Source organism: Ursus maritimus, unplaced genomic scaffold (genome assembly GCF_017311325.1).
Source record: "Ursus maritimus isolate PB19 unplaced genomic scaffold, ASM1731132v1 scaffold_11, whole genome shotgun sequence".
Lineage (NCBI taxonomy): Eukaryota > Metazoa > Chordata > Mammalia > Carnivora > Ursidae > Ursus > Ursus maritimus.
In genome coordinates this window covers 30,006,514-30,033,815 of record NW_024423453.1, presented here as the reverse complement: position 1 = coordinate 30,033,815, position 27,302 = coordinate 30,006,514, and the positions used below count along the sequence as shown (strand labels likewise).

The window sequence follows — 27,302 nt, the reverse complement described above, 5'->3', positions numbered from 1 at the left end:
TTTTCAGAAAAAAACAAAGCAAAATAGAAAATGAAGGATGTAATTCTGTAGCCTTCTAAGCCCCGAGGGGCTGCCCCCCTCAACTTTAAATCAAGTCTGTCAAATAGGGGCTTTGATGACACCTACCTGATAAATACTGCCACAGCAATTATGCAGTGCTGAATACAACAGAATTTTCCTCACCTCCTTCTTCCATACCCAAATAAGGCCATTACAAAATTTATCAATTTTAAAAGAAAACGTGGTTCACTTCATGTATGTAAACTGAGTTATCACTGTATAATAAATTCCAAAGGACCACCAAAGTATTTTCCTGTAATGAATACATGCTAGTAATCATATTCCCAGGGCTTGGAATTTAGAAATGGAAAAGCTGACCCCCCAACCTCTCTGACTGAATTTCAGTATGCTTATTCTTCATTATTATTTTGGTATAGAGAGATAGTCTGAAGCTTTGAGCCAGACAGACCTGGGTATGGATCTAGGCTTGGACAAGTCACAACCTCTCTGAACTTATTTCTTGACCTGTAAAATTAAGGAAATACCCAACCTAAAATGATCACAGTAAGGAAAAGTTATATATAAAAGAACTTATAATAGGTAAATATATAATTCAATAAACTGTTATTACTTTTGTCATAGATTGAAAATATATTTTCCTTATGGTTAGGAACTATGGTGGTCACTTTCAAATGTTGTACTGAGGAATATGTACCCTATATACATAGCTCATTATGTGAAGCAAAAGTTGCACAGAACACTAACCCTAACTTTGTGCTATGCATCTGCTATTTTCTATTCCATTCTATTTTAGTCAAATGGTAGTAATGACTCACTAAACTGCCTTCATTATCTCCCTAATGGATCACTACCCTGGATCACTACCGTAAGCTTTATTAAAAAACACTGAACTCTTGAGTAGTAAACATCTGTATGAAATGTTTTACACATAAATAGTACCTGAATAATTGATATGCGCTTTGTTGGTTAAATAACATCTCTTCTATCATTCTACAGAAATTAGTGGTTCAATTAAATGTGGCTTTTTTTTTTTTTTCAATTAAATGAGTTACAAAGAATTTAGCTTAACCTCCATTATGGCTGTACTTTCAACTTGGCTTTTGCAATTTATCAGTATTTGTTTTTCAGGGGAAGCAGGAGTGCAGAGAGAACTGAAAAGAAAGTTGGTAAAATAGATTATAGCCAATTACAATGGACATTATGTCAAAACCACAGGTTTTCTATAAAATATGTTATTTCCATGGGCTTTGTTGGTTTGCATGAAGTGCTTTCCAGACACCATATACAGATGGGAAAGTAACCAACATTAGAGCTGGTTATAGGTGGAAGCTAAGCTTTTCATGTTTTTTTACTACCTTTATTAAATTTGTTTTCCTCAGATTAAAACGATGTCCCCAGAAAAATCAAAACTGATTTTTTAAAAAGTCCACACAATTAAAAACAAATATACATATACTCGGAATATATAAAGAAGAAATATTTATATAACTCCCAACTTCCATTAATAGCTATTTCCAAAAACATTTCCTCACTAAGTCACAAAATGTTTGAGGCTGACTCTGTTTGCTCCCCTACATTATGCAGATTGGAACTGTAATTTCCAGGAAGATACTAATAACCAAAAAAAAAAAAAAAAAAATCTGCTGCAGTATAACTTAGAATGCTATATGGAATTCTATAGAATGGAATTTTACTTGTATCTTTAAGGAAAGGGGCAACCTCAAATGTCACACATCTATTAGATAAGCTTTTATTGCTAAAGACTAGTGGGCTGCGGGATCAATCTAAACATCCTTTGAAAGTGATTAAAACTAACAAAAAAAATACTGAAGTCCCAGGAAAATAAAAAATCCCAGACTACTTATCTTCCTATCGTCTGATAATGTCTTGTGAATCACGGAAAAGTAATACTTGAATGAGGGAAGGGTAATAAAACCTTATCTAAGAGGCTTTTGATTTGAGTCTTTTGACATCTTAAAATTAAAATAATGTTTGGTTCATGCTATTAGCTTATTAGCAGATTAAAGAAATTTAGTAATCATCAATGGTTAAAAGTCACACTGAAAAGGGGGTGGATTCTTAGCAAAAAGAATTTCCCTGGGTTCCTAGGCTAGCTGGCATTTTCGTAATGATTTGGGTGGAAAATGCTCATATTCTGTGTGAGATAAAGACAGTATACTCACTACTAGGTTAAAGCACAACCTACTAAGGGATTACCACTCAAAACAGGAGAATAGGTAAATGAGAGTATTAACGAAGTTTTTAGGAGAGAAATACATAAGTACAGAAGAAAATCTGCAGATAAAAGAAGAAAGGAGTTTGTACAAATGAGAGGAAAAGACAAAAGATTCACTGTAGAACAAGATGACCAGTGATTTTAAAAGCATGTAAGCGAATAACAGAACAATTCAATGTCTAAGCTCCTATCTTTTACTTAGCACCAAGCAGAAGTGTATTTTAAATTGCTCTAAATCCTATAAATTAAAAAGAAAGAAAGAAAGAAAGAAAGAAAGAAAGAAAGAAAGAAAGAAAGAAAGAAAGAAGAAAAACCTGAAAATCATCTTCATAATTAAAAGGGGGAGAGGAAGATGACCCATATGGGAAATTACTTTATATAGCAGATACTAATTACTTTGGTAGTATAACAACATTCTGAAGATTTGGAGGGTACTGATAACCAGGCTAATATAACTATATTTACTTAGAGAAGTTTCCATAATAAAATAGGTGTCGACGCACCTTTTAACCCCATGCTTCCCAGAAAAGAGTTATGTGAAAATTTCTTTGTAAAGAAGGAGTTAGTACAGTATAACTTGACATGACAAATGTGTTCTTGAAAACTTACTTCAAAGTTAATTTTTTTTTTTTAAGTACCAAATATACTAAAGGAACCCTGTGGGGTATATCAAAGATGCCCCTACTCTGTGTTTCTGTAGTCTCACAAGTATTTTTATAGAGTACACACCTGTTCTTAACAAAGGTAATAAGTGGTCTACCCAATTTCTTGAAGGTTTTTTAAAGAGACAGTGCATCTTTATCACTCCAAATTACCACTTTATTGCCTAAATTTAGTCAAAATAAGAATTACTTTGTAACTCTCTTCCTAACAATGCTGTCAGCTAAACATTTGGAGCAATGGGCATAGCTAACAGGGACACTAAATAATTCTACTTTTACATCAGGACCATCCTGCCTTTGTTCTTCTGAAGTCCATGAGCATTTTAACTCCTGAAACAACTGTTTCAAGAAAACAGTCATATGTTCATCAATCCATGCACATACTATGAACAAATATATTTAGATATGCCACTTTTAATTCCTATTTCAAAGAGAAATCTCTAAATCCATAGGATTTACATGTATTATTTTCCTACCTTTTAGGAAAGAATTGATTATACAAAATGTGTATATTAATTTTGAAAACAGCTTAAATGCACTCCATCCTAACCAAGAATGGTTTTAAAAGCCATTAGCCCTGGCCTTTATTTTCTGACTCATGATTTCAAAAAAATTTTAATACAAAAAGAGAGACTAGAAATTTTTGAATTTTCTCTAAATACAGCAATTCTTTCTTCTATTTTCTATAAGGTGGTTATGTTATTTATTACTATCATAATTTAAGAAATTGAAAAACATCTCTATGATTCAGTGTCTATAACAGGAATCACTTTTTTTGGCAAGCATAAATATAATTTAAGTAAGGTTTTACTTAGAAGTCAAAACAGTGTTCTTAATCAGGACAATTTAGCATTTTTCAAAAGACTGGGATGACTGTTTTAACCTCATTATTTAGATATGTATGGATTCATATGTGGCTGAGTATTCAGCAATGAGATAGATAATTTAACTGTATTTGCAGATTGTTCTATAAAGATTCAATTTCCCTTCTCCAGTCACTTAAAAATCAAACCACAACCACCACTTGACTATAGGAGTTCTTTACTCTAAATTTAAAGCTTTTGTAGTAGAAAGAACAATATAAAGACCCAAGCTCTCATCCCTGCTTCATTACTATTTGTGTGACCTTAAATAAGTCCTATTTAAGCTTTTAAGGTCCTAGATTTCTCAACTATAAAATGAAAAATAATTAGCATAAAATTCCACCTTTTACACTCTAAAATTCTATAGTTCTACCTCACATTAAAATATATGGATCTTACAATGAAAATATTTGAAAAGTAGTGATTGCCTTAAAGTTCTTTGAAATCTATAGTTAGCAAAAATTTTATGACTGCAAGAATTCTGAAGACAGACAAGGAGATAGCTAGACAATTTCAGAGATTTTTCAATTTTAGAACAATTAAAAAGTTTTACACGAGTATGATTCAAAATTCCAACTTACGTGAAACGTTTTAGAAACAGAAGTGATTCTCAAATATTCAGACTGAATAGTTCTATATATCAGAATCAAGTAACATTTCTACCTTAAAATGAAGACCTTTATCACAAAGAAAAAACCTTGCTTTTCCCCTTAGCTAATTTAAAATGCAAGCTTTAAAATGAATGAGTTTATGACAAACTTATATAGATCACTTATACAGTCACTATCAACTACTGTAATCAAATACTTAAGTAATGTAAAACAAAACATACCAGTACTAAAGAGTCGAATCATACACTCATGAAGCCAGGGATGACTAGAATCAATAGCAAATGCCCTCTTTACTGATTGTAGCATCAAAAGAAACTTTTCTATAAAAAGAAAAAGTAAGATATATTTTGATCATTTGATAAAATAAGCTGCCCTCCTCTGGAGGACTAATTTAGAGAATTACAAATAGAGAAACGAATTTAGAGTCAATCAAACTGAACTGCAACAGGAGTGAAGCAAAGGATTTCCTCAGATTTAGCAATATTAGCTCATATTTTCCACACAACATTCTTTAAGAAAAAATGTTTTTAAGAAAAAAATGTTTTGTGAAGTACAAAAAATTTAGACAGCATTCAACAATACTTGAACTAATGCCATATAAACAAAATTTGAAGCCATTTCATTTCTTAACCTCCTTTAATCAAAACAAAGGGATTTTTCGCACTACTTATAAAACTTCATCGTTTATACTTCAAACTAGCTCCCTTCTTGGGTTCTGTGACATTCATGTGAAATGGTTTCCCTCCTACTTGTGTCCTCTCCTAATCAATCTGTGGTTCCTCTTCCTCCTCGAAAGATAAAATATTCACCAAGGTTATGTTTTCAGTGATTTCTAATATCTTTCTATACTATCCCCACACTCACACCCCCGTGTTTCCCAAGCTTCAGTAGTGTTTCCACCTGTTGAATGGAAATTTCACCTGATTACTCACTGTACTTCCAAGTCCCATCTAAAATCACCTCTTTAAGACTTCCCTAATTTGGTACCATTCTCCAAATAACAAAATTCAAAACTCCAGGCTCCTCTAACATGTCTTTTCCCCTTACTCCAACACTCACAAAGCTAAAAATACTGCCATACCCTTTGTTACTACCCATTTCACATGACTACAGTGAATTTCAAATGCTGAAGAGCCCTTCAGAGGTTAGAACACAACCAAGAAGCCAATTGTAAGGAATTTAGATTGCCCTCCCCACTTTAAGCAGAACAGGTTTTTTATACTTCAGGATTACATTTAAGAATATTTGTTGTATTGGGGCGCCTGGGTGGCTCAGTCAGTTAAGTGTCTGACTCTTGATTTCAGCTTAGGTCATGATCTCAGGGTCGTGAGATCAAGCCATGCATTGCTTAAGATTCTCTCCCTCTCCCCCCCCCCAAACCCCCACTACTTCCACACTCTAAAAAAAAAAAAGAAAGAAAGAAAAAAAGAAAAGGGAAGTTGTATTAACTTTTCTTTAAAAGTTTCTAAATTATTGGACTATTTAATAAACTTCTTTTACAAATTATAACACAATCATTTTGAAAAACAAATACAATGGAAACCATTGTAATCACTCAAATCCATTAACAGACCATCTGTTATTTTTTTATGTATTTCTTCCTGGCCCTTTTTCTGTCTTACATACCCATGTAAATATCTTAGTAAAAATTAAAATCAAACTATAGTTTTGTGTCATATTTCCAAGCAATGCTATACAGCAACCTTTATCCAACATTATTAATTACTTTGGACAAACATGATTTTTTAATGGATACTCTATAGAGATACTATTTTATTCAATCTCTTTTAGAACAGTTACACTGCTTGGAGCCAACAACCTTTGTTCAGATCTTACTAATTTCTCTTTCCTTCATATGCATCACCCTAATGATACTTTTTTTTTTTTTCCAATGAACCACCTGGATTACAGCAATTCAATACCACAAAGTCTTAGTATCTATATGTAGTCTAGGCATTCTAAACAAGACAACCAAGACCTTCCATTAACCTTTTACCTGACTCAGGCAAGACAGACAACCTCAACATTATTTAAGCATACTTGTGTTTTCTTAATGCATCCTCTTCCTTTCTATGCATCTTTTCTTTTAGAAATATGATCCATCTTTCAAGATAAACCTTAACCACCACACCTTCTAACAATAGCTAATAATAACCAACATTTATTCAATGCTCCCTTTGTATCAGGCACTAATCTAAGCTCTGTATCATTAATTTTATTCACACCCATACATGGTAACTACTATATTTGACCTTAATCTTAGTTACGTATGTGTATCTACTGTTGATTTTAATGTCTTAGGAGAGCTAACAGTATCATTATACCTCCCCATAGTATCTTGTACATGTAGCAGGCATTTCTATGAGAAGCTGCATTGGGAGAAAAATCCTACGGTGGTGAGACTATTGGATTTGGGTGACTATATCTAAGAAATACAGTGATCAATTTTATCAGGGCCACTATACCCTAATTGCCTACCTTTCCTAAAGTAAATCTCAAAGGCAAAAAGATGCGTTTCTATCTTGTTCTTCACCAAGTTCTTCAACGGTGTTAAAAATTTAATAGCTTCTTCCAATGGAGTTTCAACCTAACAAAAATAAAAGATATTATACAAATGGAAGCAAGGTGGGGGAGGGGGAAGGATGTGATCTTATTCTATTAAAAACACTTCCCTTTCTGGGTTTTTTTTCTTTTTGGTAAAAATCACTTACCCATTACCCAGAAATACCGTCATATTTTAACCTCCCATAATCTAAAGGAAGGGGATTTTGAACTCTAGAAATCTTCACTGGTTTTTAACCATAGATATTACATTATCTCTGTAGAGAAACTATCTGACAAGTAAAGAGAAAGATAAAACAGAACCAGGAAAAGACAGTGAGATGAACAGGTAAGACAGACAAGGGGTGGGGCAGGGGGAGGACAGAGGAGGATGTTAAACAGGATGAAGAGGGGTTAAGGAAGAGAGAGAATACTACAGAATGAGTCAACATTCTTTCTAAATTCAAAGTGAAGTACAATCAAGCTATTAAAAAAAGGCAGTACAATATCCATTCTATCTTGCTTTGTTCTAATACAAATTCTATAGAATCCATATTTATTCCAATGCCATACTAATGGTGAGATGGCATTTAAAAAAATTTATTTTAATTCCTGGGCAGGCACGTTTACTACACAACTGTGTTATTGTTACATTCCTACACTGAGTATCTGGACAAAATTCTTCCCTGTAGACTGGGACGGGGTGGGGAGCAATATCAGATTTATCAGAAAGGCACTGAACATCCATGCCTGTATTTACCTTGTCTCATCACAGAGGCAGTTAACAACTTATCCTTGATGGAATTTAGATTTGCCACAGCTGTCCAACATGGCTCTGCTAATATGGTAATTGTGGTTTTACCAACACAGATTATGGCTAAGGAAATTACTTCACGGCATTAAAAAAAACAAAACAAAAGAAAAACCTTAAGCAAAGCTACCTTATACTAGCATGTAAAAGAGCTGGCATTACTCTGAAGGACACATGCTCTAAACAAGAAATCAATATATGGTGCTGTCACTCTACTAGCTGTAGATACCAAGAGACAAAGGGGAGAGAGGGGCCCTCCTAAGTATGCATTTCTCACACATTTGTAAATATTTTGCTTCTTATTCCCACGATTCTATGTCCTATCGAGTTGGGATTTGTGTTATACAGGGGAGAAATGTCTACCAGGGAAAGGTAAAGAACTGCAAACTGAAACTGTAATGGAACTGTATCAAGTTTTTCAAGACTTTCAGAGTACAGACTGAAATGAGGATCACTGTATTGACCAGGGTAATTTACTACCAGGGAGATATGGCTGCTGTTACAAAATGGAAACAAGGAATATAGGGAAGCTAAGTCAATACAAACATTATACTTAATTGAAATCAAGTATTTAAACTTGGAAAAAGAAAAGAGAAATTCTGCCTACAATTCTAATAAATGAGAACATTTGCCACCACAAAAAATCTGGATCTGTTATCCCCACATTTGTGTGCCTCGTGTAGGTAAGATTTTTGTCACACCAAATCTAAGTGTTTAAACATATATACATAACCACAATAAAGCTAACTACATTCTATTCATATACATAATGAAGTATGGAGTTATATATACAAAAGCATATCAACAGGGATGAGTTCTAAAATCAGTGCTTAAGATAAAAAAAAAAAAAGGAAAAAAGTATCATCAAAACTACCCTTGAAAAATCCCTAAAGTTGTAGAGATAGACGTACAGAAATGAATATATATTACTAGTTTGCATTCTGTGCATGAAAACCATATTAAGTACCAAAATGAGAATCATAGTAGCAAAATGTTCACACTGGGAGAGGCACACAGGAACTGACATGGACTAAACAAATGGTAATCATACTTCCTCAGTCTCATACTCAGTTGGGGTCCTGTGTTCACTGAGTGGAGTACTGGATGAAATTGCCAGAATTATGCATATTCATTTCTGTCTCTCAAAAAAAAAATTACATCTAGTCATGAAGATTTTAATTTACTTAAGTTTAAAGAGATGCAGAATGGGACTGCATTGTGTTGATGGGCAATATAAGAGATTTACAAGGGTGGTTTTGATCATATGTAATTTTTAAATTTATAAACTGATGTGAAGTCTAATCCGTATTACAATATGTTGTATAAGAATACATTTCCCTATACTCCCAGCATAGCAACAGAGAGTTTAAAACTATTAAACCCTATACAGACAGAATACTAAGAACACAATGTAAGGAGGAACATATGGGTATACAGAAGGAAAAAAATAATCCAGCTGAGATGAATACTACCTGAACGCAAGGAGGAACATAGGATGGGTGGTACATGAAGGAACTCATAAATACCAATTACTGCCTCATTATAAGTTGGAGAAACAAAGACTTCAGGTTTATACTCAGTTAACTGAATATTAAACTCACTAAACCTCTTCCTATTTTCCTTTTTCAACTGGAATTATTGCTAACATAATAATGCTTTTATTTTATATTACATATATAAAATCCTGAATCGGTGACACTAAATATACCATTTATAACATTAAGAATGATAAAATACAGGATCACAAAAAATCAGAATCTAGAGACTGTAAATCCAGATTTGGCAGGCAACTTTTAAAACTGCCTACAATGTCATACCTTATTATGATGGCTTGGAGTAATCTAATGCTGCCACCACACTGGGGTTATAAGTAAGGGTTGATACTATTAGAAGGGGGCATCCTGGAGGCAGTTACCCTAGGAAGAGAAGTGTGTTATGTGCCTAACAGGTAAGAACAGTATATATTAAATAGCAGCCTATGAAAGTGGGTACCTTCCACTGGGCTCTTTCCAAATAAAGCACTTTCTGTAGGCATTATTTTCTTCTGAGACTCTACAAACCTCTAGCTATAAATAATTAGACTATAACTTGGCATCTGGCCCAAAGGAAGCCATGATAAGCTGGACACAAGAAAAACCCAATAGTCATAAGGAGGCCTGGTATAAGAATTCTGCTCTGTGGGGGTAAATTCTCTCTTTAAGAAGTATAATGGAAGGTACAAAGTGTTACAAAGAAAAAAGTCATTAAGAAAAGTCATGGGCTATAGAGAAAGCATGTAGAAAGAATGGTAGTGGCAGATAGTCACTGACAGTGATTAAAAGTGGTAGTAATAAAGCTGAAGCATAAAGATGGAAGGCCCTTAAAGCTGATACTATCCTTGAAAAACACTCCAATTTTCCATGAGGCCTAAAAGGCAATTTTCTGTGCTTCTTCACTACTCTGCGTATTCTTCCAATAAACTCCCAACAATAAAAAGGTAGTATCTTTCTTCCTAGAAGTTATACAATTATCTGTGAAAAGATGTCAATATATCCTTTGAAATCCAAGAGAGATTTCTCTGGTTCTTAGATAGCAATACTGCTATGAGATATTATTGTCCATCTGCTCTGATATAATCCTAAAACTATTTTCCAACTCTACTTATTAGGTATTATAATTTTTCTTAGTTATAAGGCAGTTGATTTTGATTTTTTAGCTACTAGGGAGGCTACTACTGAACTCTAGGGCAATGTGCTTACTATATTTACTGCTTTAACGTAATAAACTATAAAATTATTTTCACATGCAGTAGCTGAACACCAAGGGTCAGAAGAAAAGTGCACAAGTACGTTACTAATCAAAATGGTTCATTTGACAATCAATACCTTGGTTTTAGCTTAATGATTAAAAATAGCAGATATGATTTTTGGCTTGGGGGAAAATATTTAGGGACTTTTAAAGAGATTAGGTTAAAATAGCAAAGTACAATAAAGAAATACTGTAAACTGACACATGGGTGAGAGATATACACATACATTTCCTTTATTAAGCTCAATTTGGTCTAAATATAAAAAGTTCCATGTTACCACTTATAACAGATGCTTCATTCTTTGTACATATAGTTCCTTTAATCCTGCCTAGTAGGGATTTTTTCCAAGTCCCATTTTATTCATAAGAAAACCATCAGAGAGGTTAGACGAAGTGTCCAAGACACACAGTGAAGTATAAGCGCTGATATATGTGGACCCAGATCAGAATGACTCAAAAGCCAAAACTTTCCTCTATACCATACTAGATTACTCTGGATCAGGATCATTATTCCAAGTTTTAAATGTGAAATATGAGCAGGAGAAAGAAAGAAAAAGAGAGAGAGGAAGAAAGAAAGAAAGAAAGAAAGAAAGAAAGGGCAAAAGAAGGAAGGATAACATGCTAAGATTTAAAATGATTTTTCATTCTAAAATATATAATCAAATTGGTCGAATAAGACAGTATAAAATGACAATAACAGGCCACAAAATTTCACTCAATTGTGCTCAACACTATTATTAAGTACCTTGGCCAGTTTCTCAGGGATAAGTTCTTCTTTTGGACCTCCAATTTCCTCATCATCATCATCCTTTTTCTTTTTCTGATTCCTCTGCTGCTTTTCTTTTTCTGCATTTTTTTTCTCCTCTTCTATCTGGGCTTTCTTTTGAGCTCTTCTTTGTTTATTACGTAGCTTCTTTAGTTCTTTGTCAGACATGTTTGCTGTAGACAATATGGATTAATTAATTTAAAGCATATTAATCAGGTTAGTAATGATCACTAATTTAACATTCCCATTAAAACTCCCATAAAAAATATTACATGTTATACATGTCCATGTGTCTATGTGTACCTAGCCATTTAATGGTTCCACATTCAATAGAGAACACTGTGATCTCTTAAAAAAAAAAGTTCTGAAACCAGGTGGAGACCTGGTGCCACAACCACAGCAAAACATAAAAGCATAAGAGTTCCTCCAGCAATATTATACTTGCAGTTCTAGAAATAACAAGCTGTTTGATATTTCTATGGCCTTAGACTATGTTTTTTCTTAGTTATGCCTCTCTAACCTTGTCAGTTATTCATTCTCTACTCAGTGCTGCCACTATGACATATGTTTTGCTTGTCGCAATACTTTGTTTATATATGTGGTTTTCTTTTAAGACCGTGAACTCCTTGGTGGAAGAGACCCTGTCTTATTTGTAATTTATGTATTCTCAGGGCCTAGCAGAATATACAAAAAATACTCAAATATTTGTTGATGGAATAATAAAAAACTATATGGTAAATTAAAAGCTCGACACTGAAAATTAACAACAGCTCTTCTGGTACAAACTATGGAATGTCTCAAAAGAAAGACCAGAAATCACAAATATGAGATAATAAAGTAAAAAATCTATATCGTTTCCTCTTCAAGCAATAAATCTGAAAGTTACATGTGCAACTGTAACTTTGGGTATACTTATTGATAGTGAGAAATGAAAAAGGTCATTTTAAAATATACCATCACAGTGGTGATTTTCAAATATGCCCATAAAGTCTTTCCTTCAAAAGGTAGAGCCTATTTCCCCTTCCCTTAATTGCGGGCTATACTTGACTCACTTCCAACGAATGGAATATGCTAGAATTCAAAGTGTATGACATCCAAGATCAGAACATAAAGCATGGTGGATTCCTCCCTACTTTCTCTTGCACCACTCACGAGAAACCAAATGCCATGTTGTGAACATACACAAACAACCTTATGGAAAGACCTATGTGGCCAAGAAAAGGCCTCCAGCCATGAGAGTAAGCCATCTTGGAAGCAGACTGTCCAACTCAAATCAACCTTTCAGAAGCCTTTGGCTGCCATCTTGACCTCAATCTCCTGAGAGACCCCACATCTTTCAAAATCATACAGCTAAGCTAAGTGACTTCTGAATTCCTGGCCCATAGGAATTCTGAGATAATAAATATTATTTAAAGCTATGTGTAAGCAATCTGTTATGCAGCAATAGATAAGGCAGATTATGGTACCTGGAAGTGGGGTGCCACTGCAATAAAAATCTAAAATGTAGGACCGACTTTGGTTCCAAAGCATGGCAAAAGGTGGGAAGACTTGGAAAAAAGCATTAATGGAAGCTCGAAGGACCCTATACTATTTAATAGAGTCTGGATTTTGAAGAGGCTTTAAGTGAAACATGTTATAGTCATGTAGAGGCATATCAAATGAAATGAGTGATCTATGGAAATCTGGAGGGATTTCCAAGCTAAAAAAAAAAGGGGGGTAGTTAAGGTAGCTTATAATTCCTCTTGTAGCTTATAATAAAAATGCAAGAGAAAAAAACAAATGGAACAAGGACTTGACAGTTTTGAAAATTCTCAACCTCTTGGCTGCTGAGCAAAGGTCAAATTCAGAGAATTTCCAAGAAAATACATCAACAGGGAAACCGGAGTTTTAAAATCCTTTAAACTCAGAAGTCAGAAAGATGGTGCCTCAGTTACTGGTCACCCAAAAGGTTCTTTTCTGTTAAAAATTTTCAGGGTATGATTCACTGATCCTTTCAAATAACAGAGCTTCTAAGAAACTCAAGGATGCTGTCCTCTCAGCAAAAGCTCAAGGCAGACAAAGATATTTGTACATGTGGCTTCCAATTGGATTCACAAAAGATCCACAAAGGTTTTAAGAGAATTCTATGGGCTGGGGCGCCTGGGTGGCTCAGTCGTTAAGCATCTGCCTTCGGCTCAGGGCGTGATCCCATGGTCCTAGGATTGAGCCCCGCATTGGGCTCCCTGCTCTGCTGGGAAGCCTGCTTCTTCCTCTCCCACTCCCCTGCTTGTGTTCCCTCTCTCGCTGGCTGTCTTTCTCTCTGATAAATAAATTTTAAAAATCTTAAAAAAAAAAACCAAAAAACAAAAAAAACAAGAATTCTATGGGCAGAAACAGCAAATTTGGACTGAAAGGAACAGAGATCGTATAAAAGACCCCCCAAATTTTGGAAGCAGACTGAAAAACTACTCTGGTGTAAACAAACGCTAACTTTTTTTAATTAATTAATTTTTTTAGTAATTACTACAGCCAACATGGGGCTTGAACCCACACCTCAAGATCAAGAGTTGCAAGCTCGGGGTGCCTGGGTGGCACAGCGGTTAAGCGTCTGCCTAAGGCTCAGGGCGTGATCCCGACGTTATGGGATCAAGCCCCACGTCAGGCTCTTCCGCTATGAGCCTGCTTCTTCCTCTCCCACTCCCCCTGCTTGTGTTCCCTCTCTCGCTGGCTGTCTCTATCTCTGTCGAATAAATAAATAAAATCTTAAAAAAAAAAAAAAAAAGAGTTGCAAGCTCTTCCAACTGAGCTGGCTGGCACCCCACGAACGCTAACTTTTAAGAACAAGGAAAGAAGATGCAGAAGGTGGAACCAAGAAAGCGAGCACAGAACCAGGAACCATTAGAGAATTAGTCCTAAATCGTGAGTCCTAATCGAAGAACTGCTATCCTGTACCCAACTGGACTTGAGAACGACATAACCAGTAACTCCTGTGCACCTCCCATTTCCCCTTAACCACCCCCTTTTGACCAAGAATATCGACAACGGGTACTCTTTTCCTCTGCTATCAATTTATAGTGGACATGCACTGGGCACAGGATTTTTTTTTTTTTAAGATTTTATTTGTTTATTTGAGACAATGAGAGAGAGAGAGAGAGTAGGGAGAGTGGAAGAGTGATAGGGAGAAGCAGACTCCCCACTGGGCAGGGAGTGATGCAGGGCTCAATCCCAGGATGCTGGGATCATGACCTGAGCCTAAGGCAGATGCTTAACAGACTGAGCCACCCAGGTACCCCTGGCACAGGATTTCATATCAAGAACTATATATACTTGAAGAGCTACACTAAAGAACCATATTAAAGAAATCTCATCAGCACCAGCACATCATATACATATATAACGAACATTCTGGACTCTGAGCTAATACTGTAATGGAATGAGACTTTTGAAGGCCTTGGAAGGGGCAAGTGTATTTTGCATGTAAGAATAATGTAAACAGAGTGCCTGGGTGGCTCAGTCGGTTAAATATCTGCCTTTGGCTCAGGTCGTGATCCCAGGGTCCTGGGATCAAGTCCTGCATCAGGCTCCCTGCTCAGCAGGGAACCTCGTTCTCTCTCTTCTCCCTGCTCCTGCTCTCTAGCTATCTCTATCTCTCTCCAATAAATAAATAAAATCTTTTTAAAAAAGATGAAAAAAAGAATACTGTAAAAATTTGTGTCCAGAATGCAGAACATGGCAGTTAAAAATATGTCTACAAATTGATTCTTCTCCCACTCAAATATAGGTTATACTTGGTGACTCACTTCTACCAAACAGAACATGTAGGAAGTGATGGGGTGTTATGTCAAGAGAACAGAACATTAAAAGTGTTGTGGCTTCTTCCTTGCTCTCATGGCTAGCTACTATGCCTTGAGGAACTGAAGAAATCCTCTAGAGAGACTAACATATTAAGGCCACCTGCCAAAAATCCATGGAGTGAGCCATCTGGGAAATGGATCTTCTAGTTCTAGTTTAGCTTTCAGATGACTGCAGCCCCAGTCAACATTTTTTTAGTAAGATTTTATTTATTTATTTAAAAGAGAGAGAGAGCCCACAAGCAGGCAGAGTGGGAGAGGGAAAGAGAGAAGTGGGCTCTCCGCTGAGCAGGGAGCCCGATGTGGGGCTCGATCCCAGGACCATGTATCATGACCTGAGCTGAAGGGGCAGATGCTTATCCAACTGGGCCACCCAAGTGTCTCCCCACCCCCCGCCTCCGCCTTAACTACAACTTTGTAAGAGACCTTGAGCTAGAACAACCTAGATGCTTCGAAACTCCTGAACTATGCAAATAGTTGTTTTAAGCTGCTAAATTTAGGGAAATTTATTATGTGTCAATAGACAACAACCATCAAAAATAAATACACACCTGTTTCTCTTTTTCCTAGTAGCCTTACTACTAAAAAAGAAAATTTGAAACAAGGACCAAAAATTACATTCTGGAAATACAAGACATTTAAAATTGAGTAACCACAAAAATTCTGACCTTTTAATGACTTGTAAAATAACTGCTACCACCTGCATCCTTACTACATACTAGATACCATGCATAATTATTTTATTTAATATCTTCAATAATCTCATGGATTAGAGTATACTATTTTTATGTATGAGAAAACTGAGGTTTCAGAGGAAAACTATTAACTCAAGTAACAATAAAAGATAGAACGAGGATTTAAGTCCACTTCATTCTGATTCCAAAGTCTGGGCTCTTTCTTTCCACTATGCTACACCAGGAGTCAATAATCTTTTTCTGTAATGGGCCAGATAACTAAATATTTTCAGCTCTGAAAGCCATGAGTCTCTGGTGCCCCAACTAAACTCAGCTGTTGTAGCACAAGATTAGCCATAAATAATACATCAACAAAGAGGCTCAGCTATGTCCCAATAAAATTTCATTTATCAAATCAAACCACAGTACAGATTTGGCCCACTGGCTCTTTTGTGATCTTATTCCATATTATCTACCACTGCCTTGAAATGACTCACCTAGTTCATAATAACAGAGCTGCCATACAAAAATGGAGAAAGGAATAACTACATTAGAAGTTAATACAGAAATTAAGAGTTCGAATCCTGTTAACTTAATCAGCACTAGTTACCTGGATAAGAATGGTCTCAACTTTACATGAATTACCTATTATTTGTGCGAACATAATAGAGGCTCAGAATTTTCAATTAGGAGGAGCCAGAGGAAAATTCTACTATCCTAGAATACTGCACTATCTTAAAAAAAAAAAATTGTGTGTATACGTATGTGTATGCATGCATATATGTGTATACATAGCAAATAACACCTAAATCTAGACTACTCTATACAGCCAAATCAACATTCACGTTAGGAAGGCAAAATAAAAGAAATCTGGCCACACTAGTAAGACTCTTTAAGTTCACTGAAAAGATAAAAACGTAAGAAGCGAAAAATAACTTCTCAACCAAATAAAGGGTAACTACCAGATATTTACTACAAATAACAAGCTTTATGGTGGACCATTAGAAACATTATGTCTAAAGATTAAAAAAGGCAGCAAGCATACTACTGTTTCCAGTAATTAGCAGTTTTAGCAAGCCTCACCAATGCAATAAGGCATGAGAAAGAGAGGTATAAATACTGAAAGAAAACAAACTGCTGTTTACAGATTAATATAACAGCTTACATAGAAAAATTTTTAAAAATCAACTGAAAAAAAGTACTAAACCTAGTATCAGAGTTCAATAAGGATACCAACTTGACAAAAACTATAGTAATATTCATTTAGAATATCATAATGGAAAAAAAAGGCATGTAGAGATAATGCTAGTAGTAAATTCAAAGTTATATGACAATCACACTAAAACATAAATAGGACATAAAATGCATTCTAGTATGCAAAGATTTGATATTAAGATATCCCCACCCCAAATGGTAATTTGTATCTTAAATGCAATTCAAATTAAAAATTCCAAAAGAATCTTACTAACAGACAAGCTAATTCTACAGTTCAAATATAAAAGTAAGTTCATATAAAAGCAAGAAAATTCTAAAGACATAGCATTAGATTTTAAGAAGAGACAAAGAGATCGTAAGAACAGAAACCTATATACTGATGTCAATACCACAGTTTAATGTCTTTACAGGAAGTTTTGATGTATGTTAGAACCAAACACCATACCCACATCTCCCTATGCTGTACTTCATAGTTTAGTTCATGATAAAGGTGGCAATTTATTTTTTTATTTTTAAAGATTTTATTTTTAAGTAATCTCTACACCCAATGTGGGGCTTGAACTCACAACCGAGAGATCAAGAGTCACATGCTCCAGAGACTGAACGAGCCAGGCACCCCTTTTTAAATCAGCAGGGAATACGACAACTTACCAATAAATGCTGTTGAGGAGTCAGCAGTCTATTTGGGGGTAAAAAGCTACCTTCAACTTCACATCAATATGTAACAGTTAACTCCAGATGAGGGATGCCTGGGTGGTACAGTCAGATGAGCATCCGACTCTTGGTTTTGGCTAGGGTCATGATCTTGGGGTGGTGGGATGGAGCCCCATGTCTGCTAGGGATTCTCTCTCTCCCTCTCTACCCCTCCCCCCACCCTCCCAAAATAAATAAATAAACCTTTAAAAAAATTAACTCCAGATGATTGTAATCATAACAGAATATTATAAGGAAACACAGAAGATAAATATCTTCTAAAATAAATTTATTTTATTCTATTTTATTTTTTAAGATTTTATTTATTTATTTGACAAAGAGATGGCACACAAGCAGGGAGAGTGTGAGAGGGAGAAGCAGGCTCCCTGATGTGGGGCTCGATCCCAGGACCCTGGGATCATGACCTGAGCTGAAGGCAGATGCTAACGACTGAGCCACCACCCAAGCACCTCTAAAATATATTTTAAATTCTGAAGTAAAAAAAGCCTTTCTATGCAAGACTTAGAAAAGACTAAATTTTATCTCATAAATATTAATACTTTTTCATAATAAAAGATACCTACCATAAAGTTAAGACTAAAGTAAAAGAGGAAGAAATTTTCTGCAATACATAAACAAGCATTAAAGTCCTGAACATGCAGAGAACTTCTACAAACCAAGTTGAAAAATAAAATGGGAAAAAGACATGAACAGGCAATTCATACAAGAAAGCCAAAGGCCACATGAAAACATACAGATGTTCCATTCTTAAAAATCTAGGAATTAGGGGGGCACCTGGGTGGTGTAGCCAGTTGTATCTGACTCTTGATTTCAGCTTGGGTCATATCTTGGGTCATGAGATCAAGCCCTGCATAAGGCACCACACTCAGCGCTGAGTTGGCTTGGGACTTTCTCTTCCTCTGCCCTACCCCCCAGATGTGCGAGCACACACGTTCTCTCTCTCTCAAAATAAATAAACTTTTACATAATCTAGGAATTATAAATCAGGTATTTTCCCCAAAACAGTGGAAATGTAAAGGATGGGTAATTTTTTATGTTAGCAATGAAGTAAAAGATAAGCTCAAAAGTGTTTGTGGAAATAAAAACTGATGAACCTTTTAAGGAAGTCAATTTGACACTATTTCAAATTCTCATATTCTTTAACCCAGTAATTTCCACTTCTAACAATCCATGCTGAATAAACAAGTACAAAATGACGTACAAGGACATTTACTACAGCACTGTAATGGTGAGGGAAAAAAACCCACATAGGTTTCTACAGAGCCTTAAAAATGACTGATCATTGTAGTAAGTCATGTCCAGATATGAAGCAACACTATGAAAAAACAAGTCTAAGTTGCAGAATACTCAAGATAATATCACTCATTTATGGGGCTAAAAAAATAAAACAAATGAAAACCAAACAACCTCAAAAAACTGCCCTGAAATGTGTGTGTGGAGTTTACATACACATAAAACTGAAATATGTAATTGTGTACAAAGGCAACTGAACCTTTTGTAGGGTAACCTATGAAAGAAGATTGTCTATCAAAGAACCTTGAAAGAAGATCGTCTATGGGTATGGAGAATAGTGAAAGGGGATTTTCACATTTGCTAGTGTATTACTGAATTTTTTTAACTTTGTATAATTAGAGTTAATTATATATTATTTGAATAATTTGAAGAAGTGGAGAAAGGCAGGAGGAGTGAACAGGAAGATAAACAAAAGAAACCACAGGATCACAGCTCTCAGCTTCAACTATAAATTGTTTTGTAGATTCTTACTGGCATTTTCTTTCTACTTAAGGAAGCAACAACAGGTAGAGGGTCAAATAAAATCTATACAAGGGTTTCAACGTGTGATTTTAAATTTTAATAAAAATTATCAAAAGGATCCAAAGCTCTTTATCAGGAAGAAGGATACAGAAAACAACTAACCATAACTTCAGAAGAGGAATAAGCTCAGACTGAATAAAAAAATCTGACACACTTTTTCCACCCACCTCATGTAACATTTTTGCCATGAATAACTCACAAAATATTTGGATGTGTATTTATATCCTTCCACATGTCTGTATCATTTTTATTCTGAGATCCTTTCCCAAATAATTATCTAAGGAAGACTATACATTTTGTCATCATGGTATAAAAATAGCACTTTAAAAACCGGCCAAATGATAAATCACCAGGCAATTTTACTAGTTTAATTCCAAGCCGGCTTTTAATGTTCAAGCAATATTCACCTTTCAGTAGGTTAATTATAAGTTAACTATTACAAAGAAGAATAACTAGATATACTGACAGTCAACATTAATGTAAAGTCCCGACGCTAATGATAGTAATTTACAGTACTGGGTAAACCAGACTTTAAATGTTAAACTCATGAAATTCAACTTCTTAAAAGCTAACGATCCGTTAAATTACTGCTTAACTTTTCAAAGTATACACAGTATTTTTCTTTTATTGCTTAGGGAAATCCACAAATTGTCCATCATTTTCTAAGCACATATAACATCTTCCCACAAGGTGCTTACTAAAAAGCTCAAGTAAAATCTATGCTACACAAAAATACAAAGACACACATACACACCATACCAAATAAGAAATCTTTGAATATTATACCTGTATCAGCTTCATGCTCTTTATTCTCATCTGTAAGGGGGTTGTCATGAAGCTTCAAATAAATCTCTATAGCAATTCTTGCTGCTTTAAAGTAAAATGGATGCTGTCGAAGTACATCTTCTAGTTTTAATAAGTCCACATATGATCTAAGGGTAATCTTCCTCATACAGTATGTATGAAAGTCAAACTGGTCATCAGTGATTTCTATAAAATGCTAACAAAATTATCTTTTTTATTATATGGAAGTGTAATAATGTCAAAGAAAACTCAGAATTACTTGTTTCCTATGCGTGAAAAAATTAGTAAAATAAAGATATTAAAAATCACAATCACCCATATGTTTTGCATATCAGATAATCAAATACAATCGGCCATCCCCTAGCACAGTATATGGCATACACCAAGTACTGAGTTATTTGTTGAATGAAAAGGAAACACATGATTTGAAATATATGTATTTATTCCTTCCTTAATCATACTTAAAGCCAGCATGACAAATCAAACATAATTTATTAGTATACATAATGATGTAGTACATTTACATATTAAACATTCAGTTTTTATATTTAGAATGACCTGAGAAGACTATATGTAGTCTTTGGTAATTTTTCTAAAAATACAAATTTGAGTTCTACACAATGTTATGCTGGTATGTGGGAGAGACCAATTAGCATTTAAGTCAAGCAACCAGAACCTAACACATTTCAACTAAGCTCTGGGGTTCTGGACTTGATAAGAGAAGAGCATGAAATTATATAAATTATCTTTATCTGTGAAAAACACAAAAAAAGAAAGCTAACCAGTCGTGACAGAAATTAATCAGAAGAGGACTAACAATGAATGTATCAGAAAATGAGGAATTACATAGGCTACAGAAATACTGTAAAAAGGATTCAAAGCTTGTACCTTATGACTATCAAGGGTATATTGCATCACCAATCAACCCCTTAACAAACAGCTTTCTAAGATAACTTAATGAGCTTTGTATTCCTGAAGATGGAGCAGCAATTTGAAACATTCAAAAATCAATAAAAACAGCCAAGCTATAAACTTTCTATCAAGTTTTTCACATGAATTCTTGCTGAAAGAGTAGACAATGGATCAAGTCTGCTGAAAATGTAGTCTATAACATTTCCAATTAAAAACTGAAAAAATGTGAGCACTGATATTTAGAAATCACTTACTGTGAATTATAAAGAAAAAAACTATAGTTGTCTAAAACCTTCCACATATAATAAAATGAGAAACTCATATATAAATATATATATATGGTACTTACTCTCTCAATCTCATGACATTTCTTAAGTGCTTCACCAAATTTATTCATTGCCTTATAAGCTTGGGCACATTCTGTCTGGAACCACATGCACTGCATTTCATTCAAATTCTCTACTGCTGATGTTCCTTCCTATATGAAAATTATATGCATTCAAGATCATTTCTTACCAAATATGCCATTCCACCATAGAATTTAAGAAGGAAAATATGGTCAACTGATTCAAATTTTTTCAAAATCACTTAACTTTCAGAATAAAAGGGAACAGTTACTATGTGTAAGAAGTTGAATTATATTTCTAATCACTGAAAAAAAATGTACCTTTGTAAATAATCAAAAGATCTACGTAACTGGGGTTGGAGAGTAACATAAGAAAGACAACACTAGCACACAGCAGATAGTCATTAACATTAGTTCCTTTCACCCCTAAAAAAAATTCATCTGAACATACATCAGTATAAACCAGAGTTTAAAAACCCACTGTACAACCAACTAAAAAGAAAATTATGTTTTATACTAATATTGATTCGTTTCTTTCTCCTAAGACAATTTAATTAAAATCCTATTTTGATACTAAAAATACTAGAAACAAATTTTGAAAAATAAGCAAGGTATACAAGTATAAACTGTTTATTCATAAGAACACTAGCTGTACAAACCCTTGTAAACTTTGAGCACATTTCTTCAGCCTCTTTAATCAGATTGGCTTTTAGCATGTACTTTGCACACTTGGAATTGATAAATCTGTCTGCTGTGTCCAAGGCCTGGGCCTCATCCATCCACCTCGCAGCTTCTCTAATATTTCCAGCATGCTTATAGAAAAGCAAAATAAACCAGTCAGTATGCTAATTTTACTATGCAAGTAATTAGTTACCTATTGATAAATATTTAAAACACAAATGAAAAAAAAGGTATTCTTCTGACTGATCTTAAGACCCTAATCAATGTAGATATATACATTCTGATACTTTTCTGGCCATGTAGAATATAGCTCTCTGACAGTAAAGACTTGTTTTAATAATATTGTTAACTTTATTACCTCACTATACAACTATATCAGCTGTCTGGCACATAATGAATACTCAAAAACAATAGTTGAATTTAAGAATAAATAGTAATTAAAATCTTTAAGTCAGAACAATATAAAGTTCAAAAAAGGCATCATGGCTGAGTATCAGGGAAATTCTGTTAACATACAAAAATGTTTATTTTAAAAATTATTCTTCAACATTGAAGAGTTAAAAAAAAAAAAAAAAGCAAAGGTATGGCCAAATTTCTACCTTAAAGCAACCATGGAACCATTACTGCCTCTTACTGGACATGCCATGCTGCATTTTAATTTACATTACTAGTCCATCTGTCAAAGCCACAAAACTAATGAGCATAACCTGACTTTGAAAAGTGCTTTAAAATAATACTTAATTTCATTATATTTTGGTAAATAAATTGTAAGTTTTCAGTCTCTTCCCTAAGACCTATTATTACTAATTTGTATTTGTATTAAGAAAGAGAAGAGCCAAGTTTACTTTAACATGATGCTAAAACATATGACTGGAGATTCTCAAGTGAGACCAAGAAGTTAAGAAGTCAAGTAAAATAGTAAAATCTGCAGTCTCATTTCATTAAGATTACCAGATACTGATCCTGATCATACTCAAATGTTAATAGAAACAAATATGTCGCAGCAAATTACTTTTGAGTATCTATACTGTTACTACTTAAAACCAAAAAAATAACCAGATACGTGTGTGAATGTTTAAGAATATGTAATATGAATAACCACATATCTGAATAACCATATGCATGTATGTATATCTGTGTTTATAGAGAGATACAAGTGAGAAAATTATGACCATGACAAATCTAAAAGTAACCAGACTGAGAAATATTCCATACTTATTCCAGGTTTTACGAGCCATCAAATGTATCATTTTTATTACAGCTTTCAGAATCTACAAATTATAGAAAAAAGTTTTTATAAGACTCATTACCTTATTAAAAAGGGGGGGGAAGATTTTACCTTATAGATTTTAGCTTTCACAAGAAAGAGTTCTATCAATGTAGGTGTACTTTCAATAGCGGTATTTATGTATTCCAGAGCAATCGATGGCTGGCCAATTTTGTCATAATGTTGTGCCAAGTAGTACTGGACCCAAAGTAATGTGGTTGGTGGTTCCTCTTTTCCATCATCTTTAAAAAGTGGGGTAGGTGGGTGGGAGAGGAAATAAACCAAGATTAGTCATTACATATATTAAGAGAGTACCCACCTCCAAATGGCTTTATCTTTATTAATAAGGAAAAGTAATTTGAACCATTTATTTATTTATCTAGCTATAAAACCATCCTTAAATTTATAAGATCTTTGGAAGGGACCCTGTTGTCTGTTCTTTATCATTATAGCCCCTAACACGATACCTTGAATTTAGTAAGAACTTCATATAATAAATATGGCAGATAAATGAGATCAAAGACATAAAAAATTACTTAAAAAAAGAAACTGAAAGGAATAGGGGTGGGGAGAGACAAGTTGTGCTAGTACTACAAAAGTGTAAAGATCAGGATGTTATTTATGAGGGGCAAAAAAGGTATCAGAAGAAATTTTGATCTTCCACTAATGTGAGGTTAAAAAAAAAAAAAAAAAAGGCCTGACTGCTTAATTGGATTTCTAGCTAATGTACTAAACTATACATAAATATACTTGTGATGTGGTTGAGTTTTGGGTGATTATATTAATATATTCTAATATTATGCTGATATGCAATGATGCTTAATTTAGGGTAAATAAAAACTATACCCAAAAAATGAAATAAGTAAAAATGCTTACTCTACATTTTAGTTCATAATTTAATTTTTATACACTCACAAGAAAATGTGTAAGTTAAATATACAACCCACACATTATAAAATACTTTTTTAAATACCAATATCTAAAATCTAAGAACTGTTATTTGCTTTCAAAGAAAGCAATAGATTGCTTATTTTTATCCTAGTAAAAGCAGGATGGCTCAGTGGACAAACAATAGGAGTGGAACTCACCAACTCCCGATCTGATAGATCTGCAACTAAAGTGCTGCATATTCTTGGGCATGTCATTGAACCTCTTCCACATTTGTAAAATATGTAGGAAAATGCTGATAATCAAAGGAACATCATGATGATTAACCAATGAAACCATGGTAACGCCTTCTAAAAAGTATTATTAAAATTAATCTGAGACCTAGAAACAATGATCAACCCAATAGCAATGAGCACCCCAGGTCCCATACTGGGCTTTCCCACTGTAAGAACCAGGGCTCCTTTGGAAAAACAATTGATTCCAGGTCTGCTATGGGCAGTGTACCAGATGAACTGGAGTATCTTGTCATTAACAAACTGCCAAAAAGCTATCAACTACTACACCATGGTATGTGAAGGCTGGAACCATTTGAAACTGCAATGATTTAAAACATGAAATATGTTTAAACCCATGAATTCATAATACCTTTAAAATGTGCACTGGCACCTTTGAAGGACGCTACTATATGAATTCATTATTTTGAAAACTGGTAAAGAATAACAACAAAAAGTAGGACATATGGGGAAAGAAGCAGCATTTATCTTGCTTTTCCTATATAAACCAAAATACTGGATAAACAGGTAACAGATGAAGGGAAATTTCTCTTATAAGATAATAGAAGACGAATGATAGACTATTATCAATTTGTAATTACTGACAGTTGCTAACATACAAAACAAACACTAAATGACTCCTGATAGAAGAATATACTACCAGCCCCGCCATGAAATAACCATGTTCACCCCCTATATTTAAAAGGAAACAAACAAACAAAATAATGAATCTCATTAATCCTCTACTCAGACCTGTCCATTAGAAGCTTCTGCAAGGATGGAAATGTTCTGTATTTGCCCTGACCAATATGGGAGTGGGAACTGGCTTTACATGGTTACTAAGCAGCACCTGAATTATGGCTACTACAACTAAGGAACTGAATTTTTAATTTCATTTAATTTAAAAAATTTTAATAGTCATATGTGGCTAATAGCTATTATACTAGATAGCACAGCTCTACATCCAACTACCAATTTATAACAAATTCAGAGGACAGAGGAATAACATGTTAAGCAACACCATGAGCGTCCATTCAGCAAAATCTGGACTGTAGAAAAACTCAAGAAAAAAACCCGAATTTTTTATACAAATAAACTGCAGGAAACAGAGCAAACAGAAAACCTATAGATTCTTTGTAACAGAGCTGAGGCATAGCAAACTTGAAGTACAGATTTCATATGGAGCCTCATTCAAACAAACTTCAAAGCCAAAGAGGGAAAAAAAATGACATTTCTAAGATAACTGGAAATGTAAGCATGGACTTTTTTCTTTGATCTTAATAAAGTATTAATGTTCAGGTGTGGTGATGATATTATGGTTATGATTTTTAGAATACTGAAATAGTCATGGATAAAATGATGTGATGTTTGGGATTTACTTCAGAATACATGGGAAAAGAGAGAAGTAAGAAAGAATATAGATAGGGGCGCCTGAGTGGCACAGCGGTTAAGCGTCTGCCTTCGGCTCAGGGCGTGATTCTGGCGTTACGGGATCGAGCCCCACATCGGGCTCTTCTGCTATGAGCCTGCTTCTTCCTCCCCCACTCCCCCTGCTTGTGTTTCCTCTCTCTCTGGCTGCCTCTATCTCTGTCAAATAAATAAATAAAATCTTAAAAAAAAAAAAAGAAAGAAAGAATATAGATGAAATGTTTTCCCATGAGTTAAAAATTACTGAAAATGGATGCTGGGTAAATGATGGAGGATCACTGTATGAGTAGGCCTAGTTTTGTAGATGTTTTAAATTTTACATTTTTTTCCAGTAAGATAATATGATTCTCTTCTTAACCAAATATTTTCACACAATGAGCAAATTAATGCATCTCCACCTTAAAAAGAAAAAAATTTAAATATACTAAGCTTACTGTCTAAGTAATGAATATTGACCTTCTGATTAAGAAATTTTCAAGACATTTTTAAAACATAAAACTTGAGCACTTACCATTAGGGTTAAATAACCGGCAGCTTTTTAAAGAAGTTTCATAACCTACTACTAATTCTTCTATGATTGCCACCTAGAGTACAAACACACAAGCATACTTTAATATATATAAATGCAGTTACCATTTTTGTACTAAACATGTTATTCACTATTTTAAAAGGCTACGTCAACATTCCAAGACACGCGCACACACAGACACACACACCCTTCTATAAACCTCTTAACCTATGGATAAAAACTTAAAAGCAAATAAATCATACATTTTTGGAGGTATTAAAATATAACTTTCGGGGTGCCTGGGTGGCTCAGTCGGTTAAGTGTCCGACTCCTGATTTTGGTTCAGGGTCATGATTTCAGGGTACTGGGATTTAGCCGCACACTGGGCTCCGTGCTCAGTGGCAAGTCTGCTTGTCCCTGTCCCCCTGCCCTTCCCCCTGCTCGTGCTTTCTCAAATAAATAAATAAATAAATAAAGTTAAAAAAAAAAAGATACAACTTTCTAAAAATTTACTGGCAACTCCTTTCCCTGCTAGAAAGGAGGGAATATGAATGAAGCTGAGCTAGAAATCAGGAAAAGAGTAGATAAAAAGAGGTGATATTGTGGATGACTCTTATCTTGGTTCATTTTTATCTCAATTCACATAAATA

General features: G+C 34.4%; 1 protein-coding gene across 2 annotated transcripts in view; it reads right to left on the bottom strand.

The window, feature by feature from the left end:
- NAA15 (N-alpha-acetyltransferase 15, NatA auxiliary subunit) overlaps positions 1 to 27,302 on the bottom strand; it is an 80,600-nt gene that overhangs the window by 6,720 nt on the left and 46,578 nt on the right. For both annotated transcript variants that reach the window (XM_040626323.1, XM_040626322.1), the window contains exons 10-17: positions 26,656 to 26,728; positions 23,629 to 23,798; positions 22,268 to 22,420; positions 21,612 to 21,740; positions 20,333 to 20,546; positions 11,278 to 11,471; positions 6,872 to 6,980; positions 4,615 to 4,713 (exon numbers count right to left, since the gene is read on the bottom strand). In XM_040626323.1, the coding sequence (XP_040482257.1) occupies positions 4,615 to 4,713; positions 6,872 to 6,980; positions 11,278 to 11,471; positions 20,333 to 20,546; positions 21,612 to 21,740; positions 22,268 to 22,420; positions 23,629 to 23,798; positions 26,656 to 26,728 (1,141 nt within the window). The remainder of the gene's footprint in view (positions 1 to 4,614; positions 4,714 to 6,871; positions 6,981 to 11,277; positions 11,472 to 20,332; positions 20,547 to 21,611; positions 21,741 to 22,267; positions 22,421 to 23,628; positions 23,799 to 26,655; positions 26,729 to 27,302) is intronic.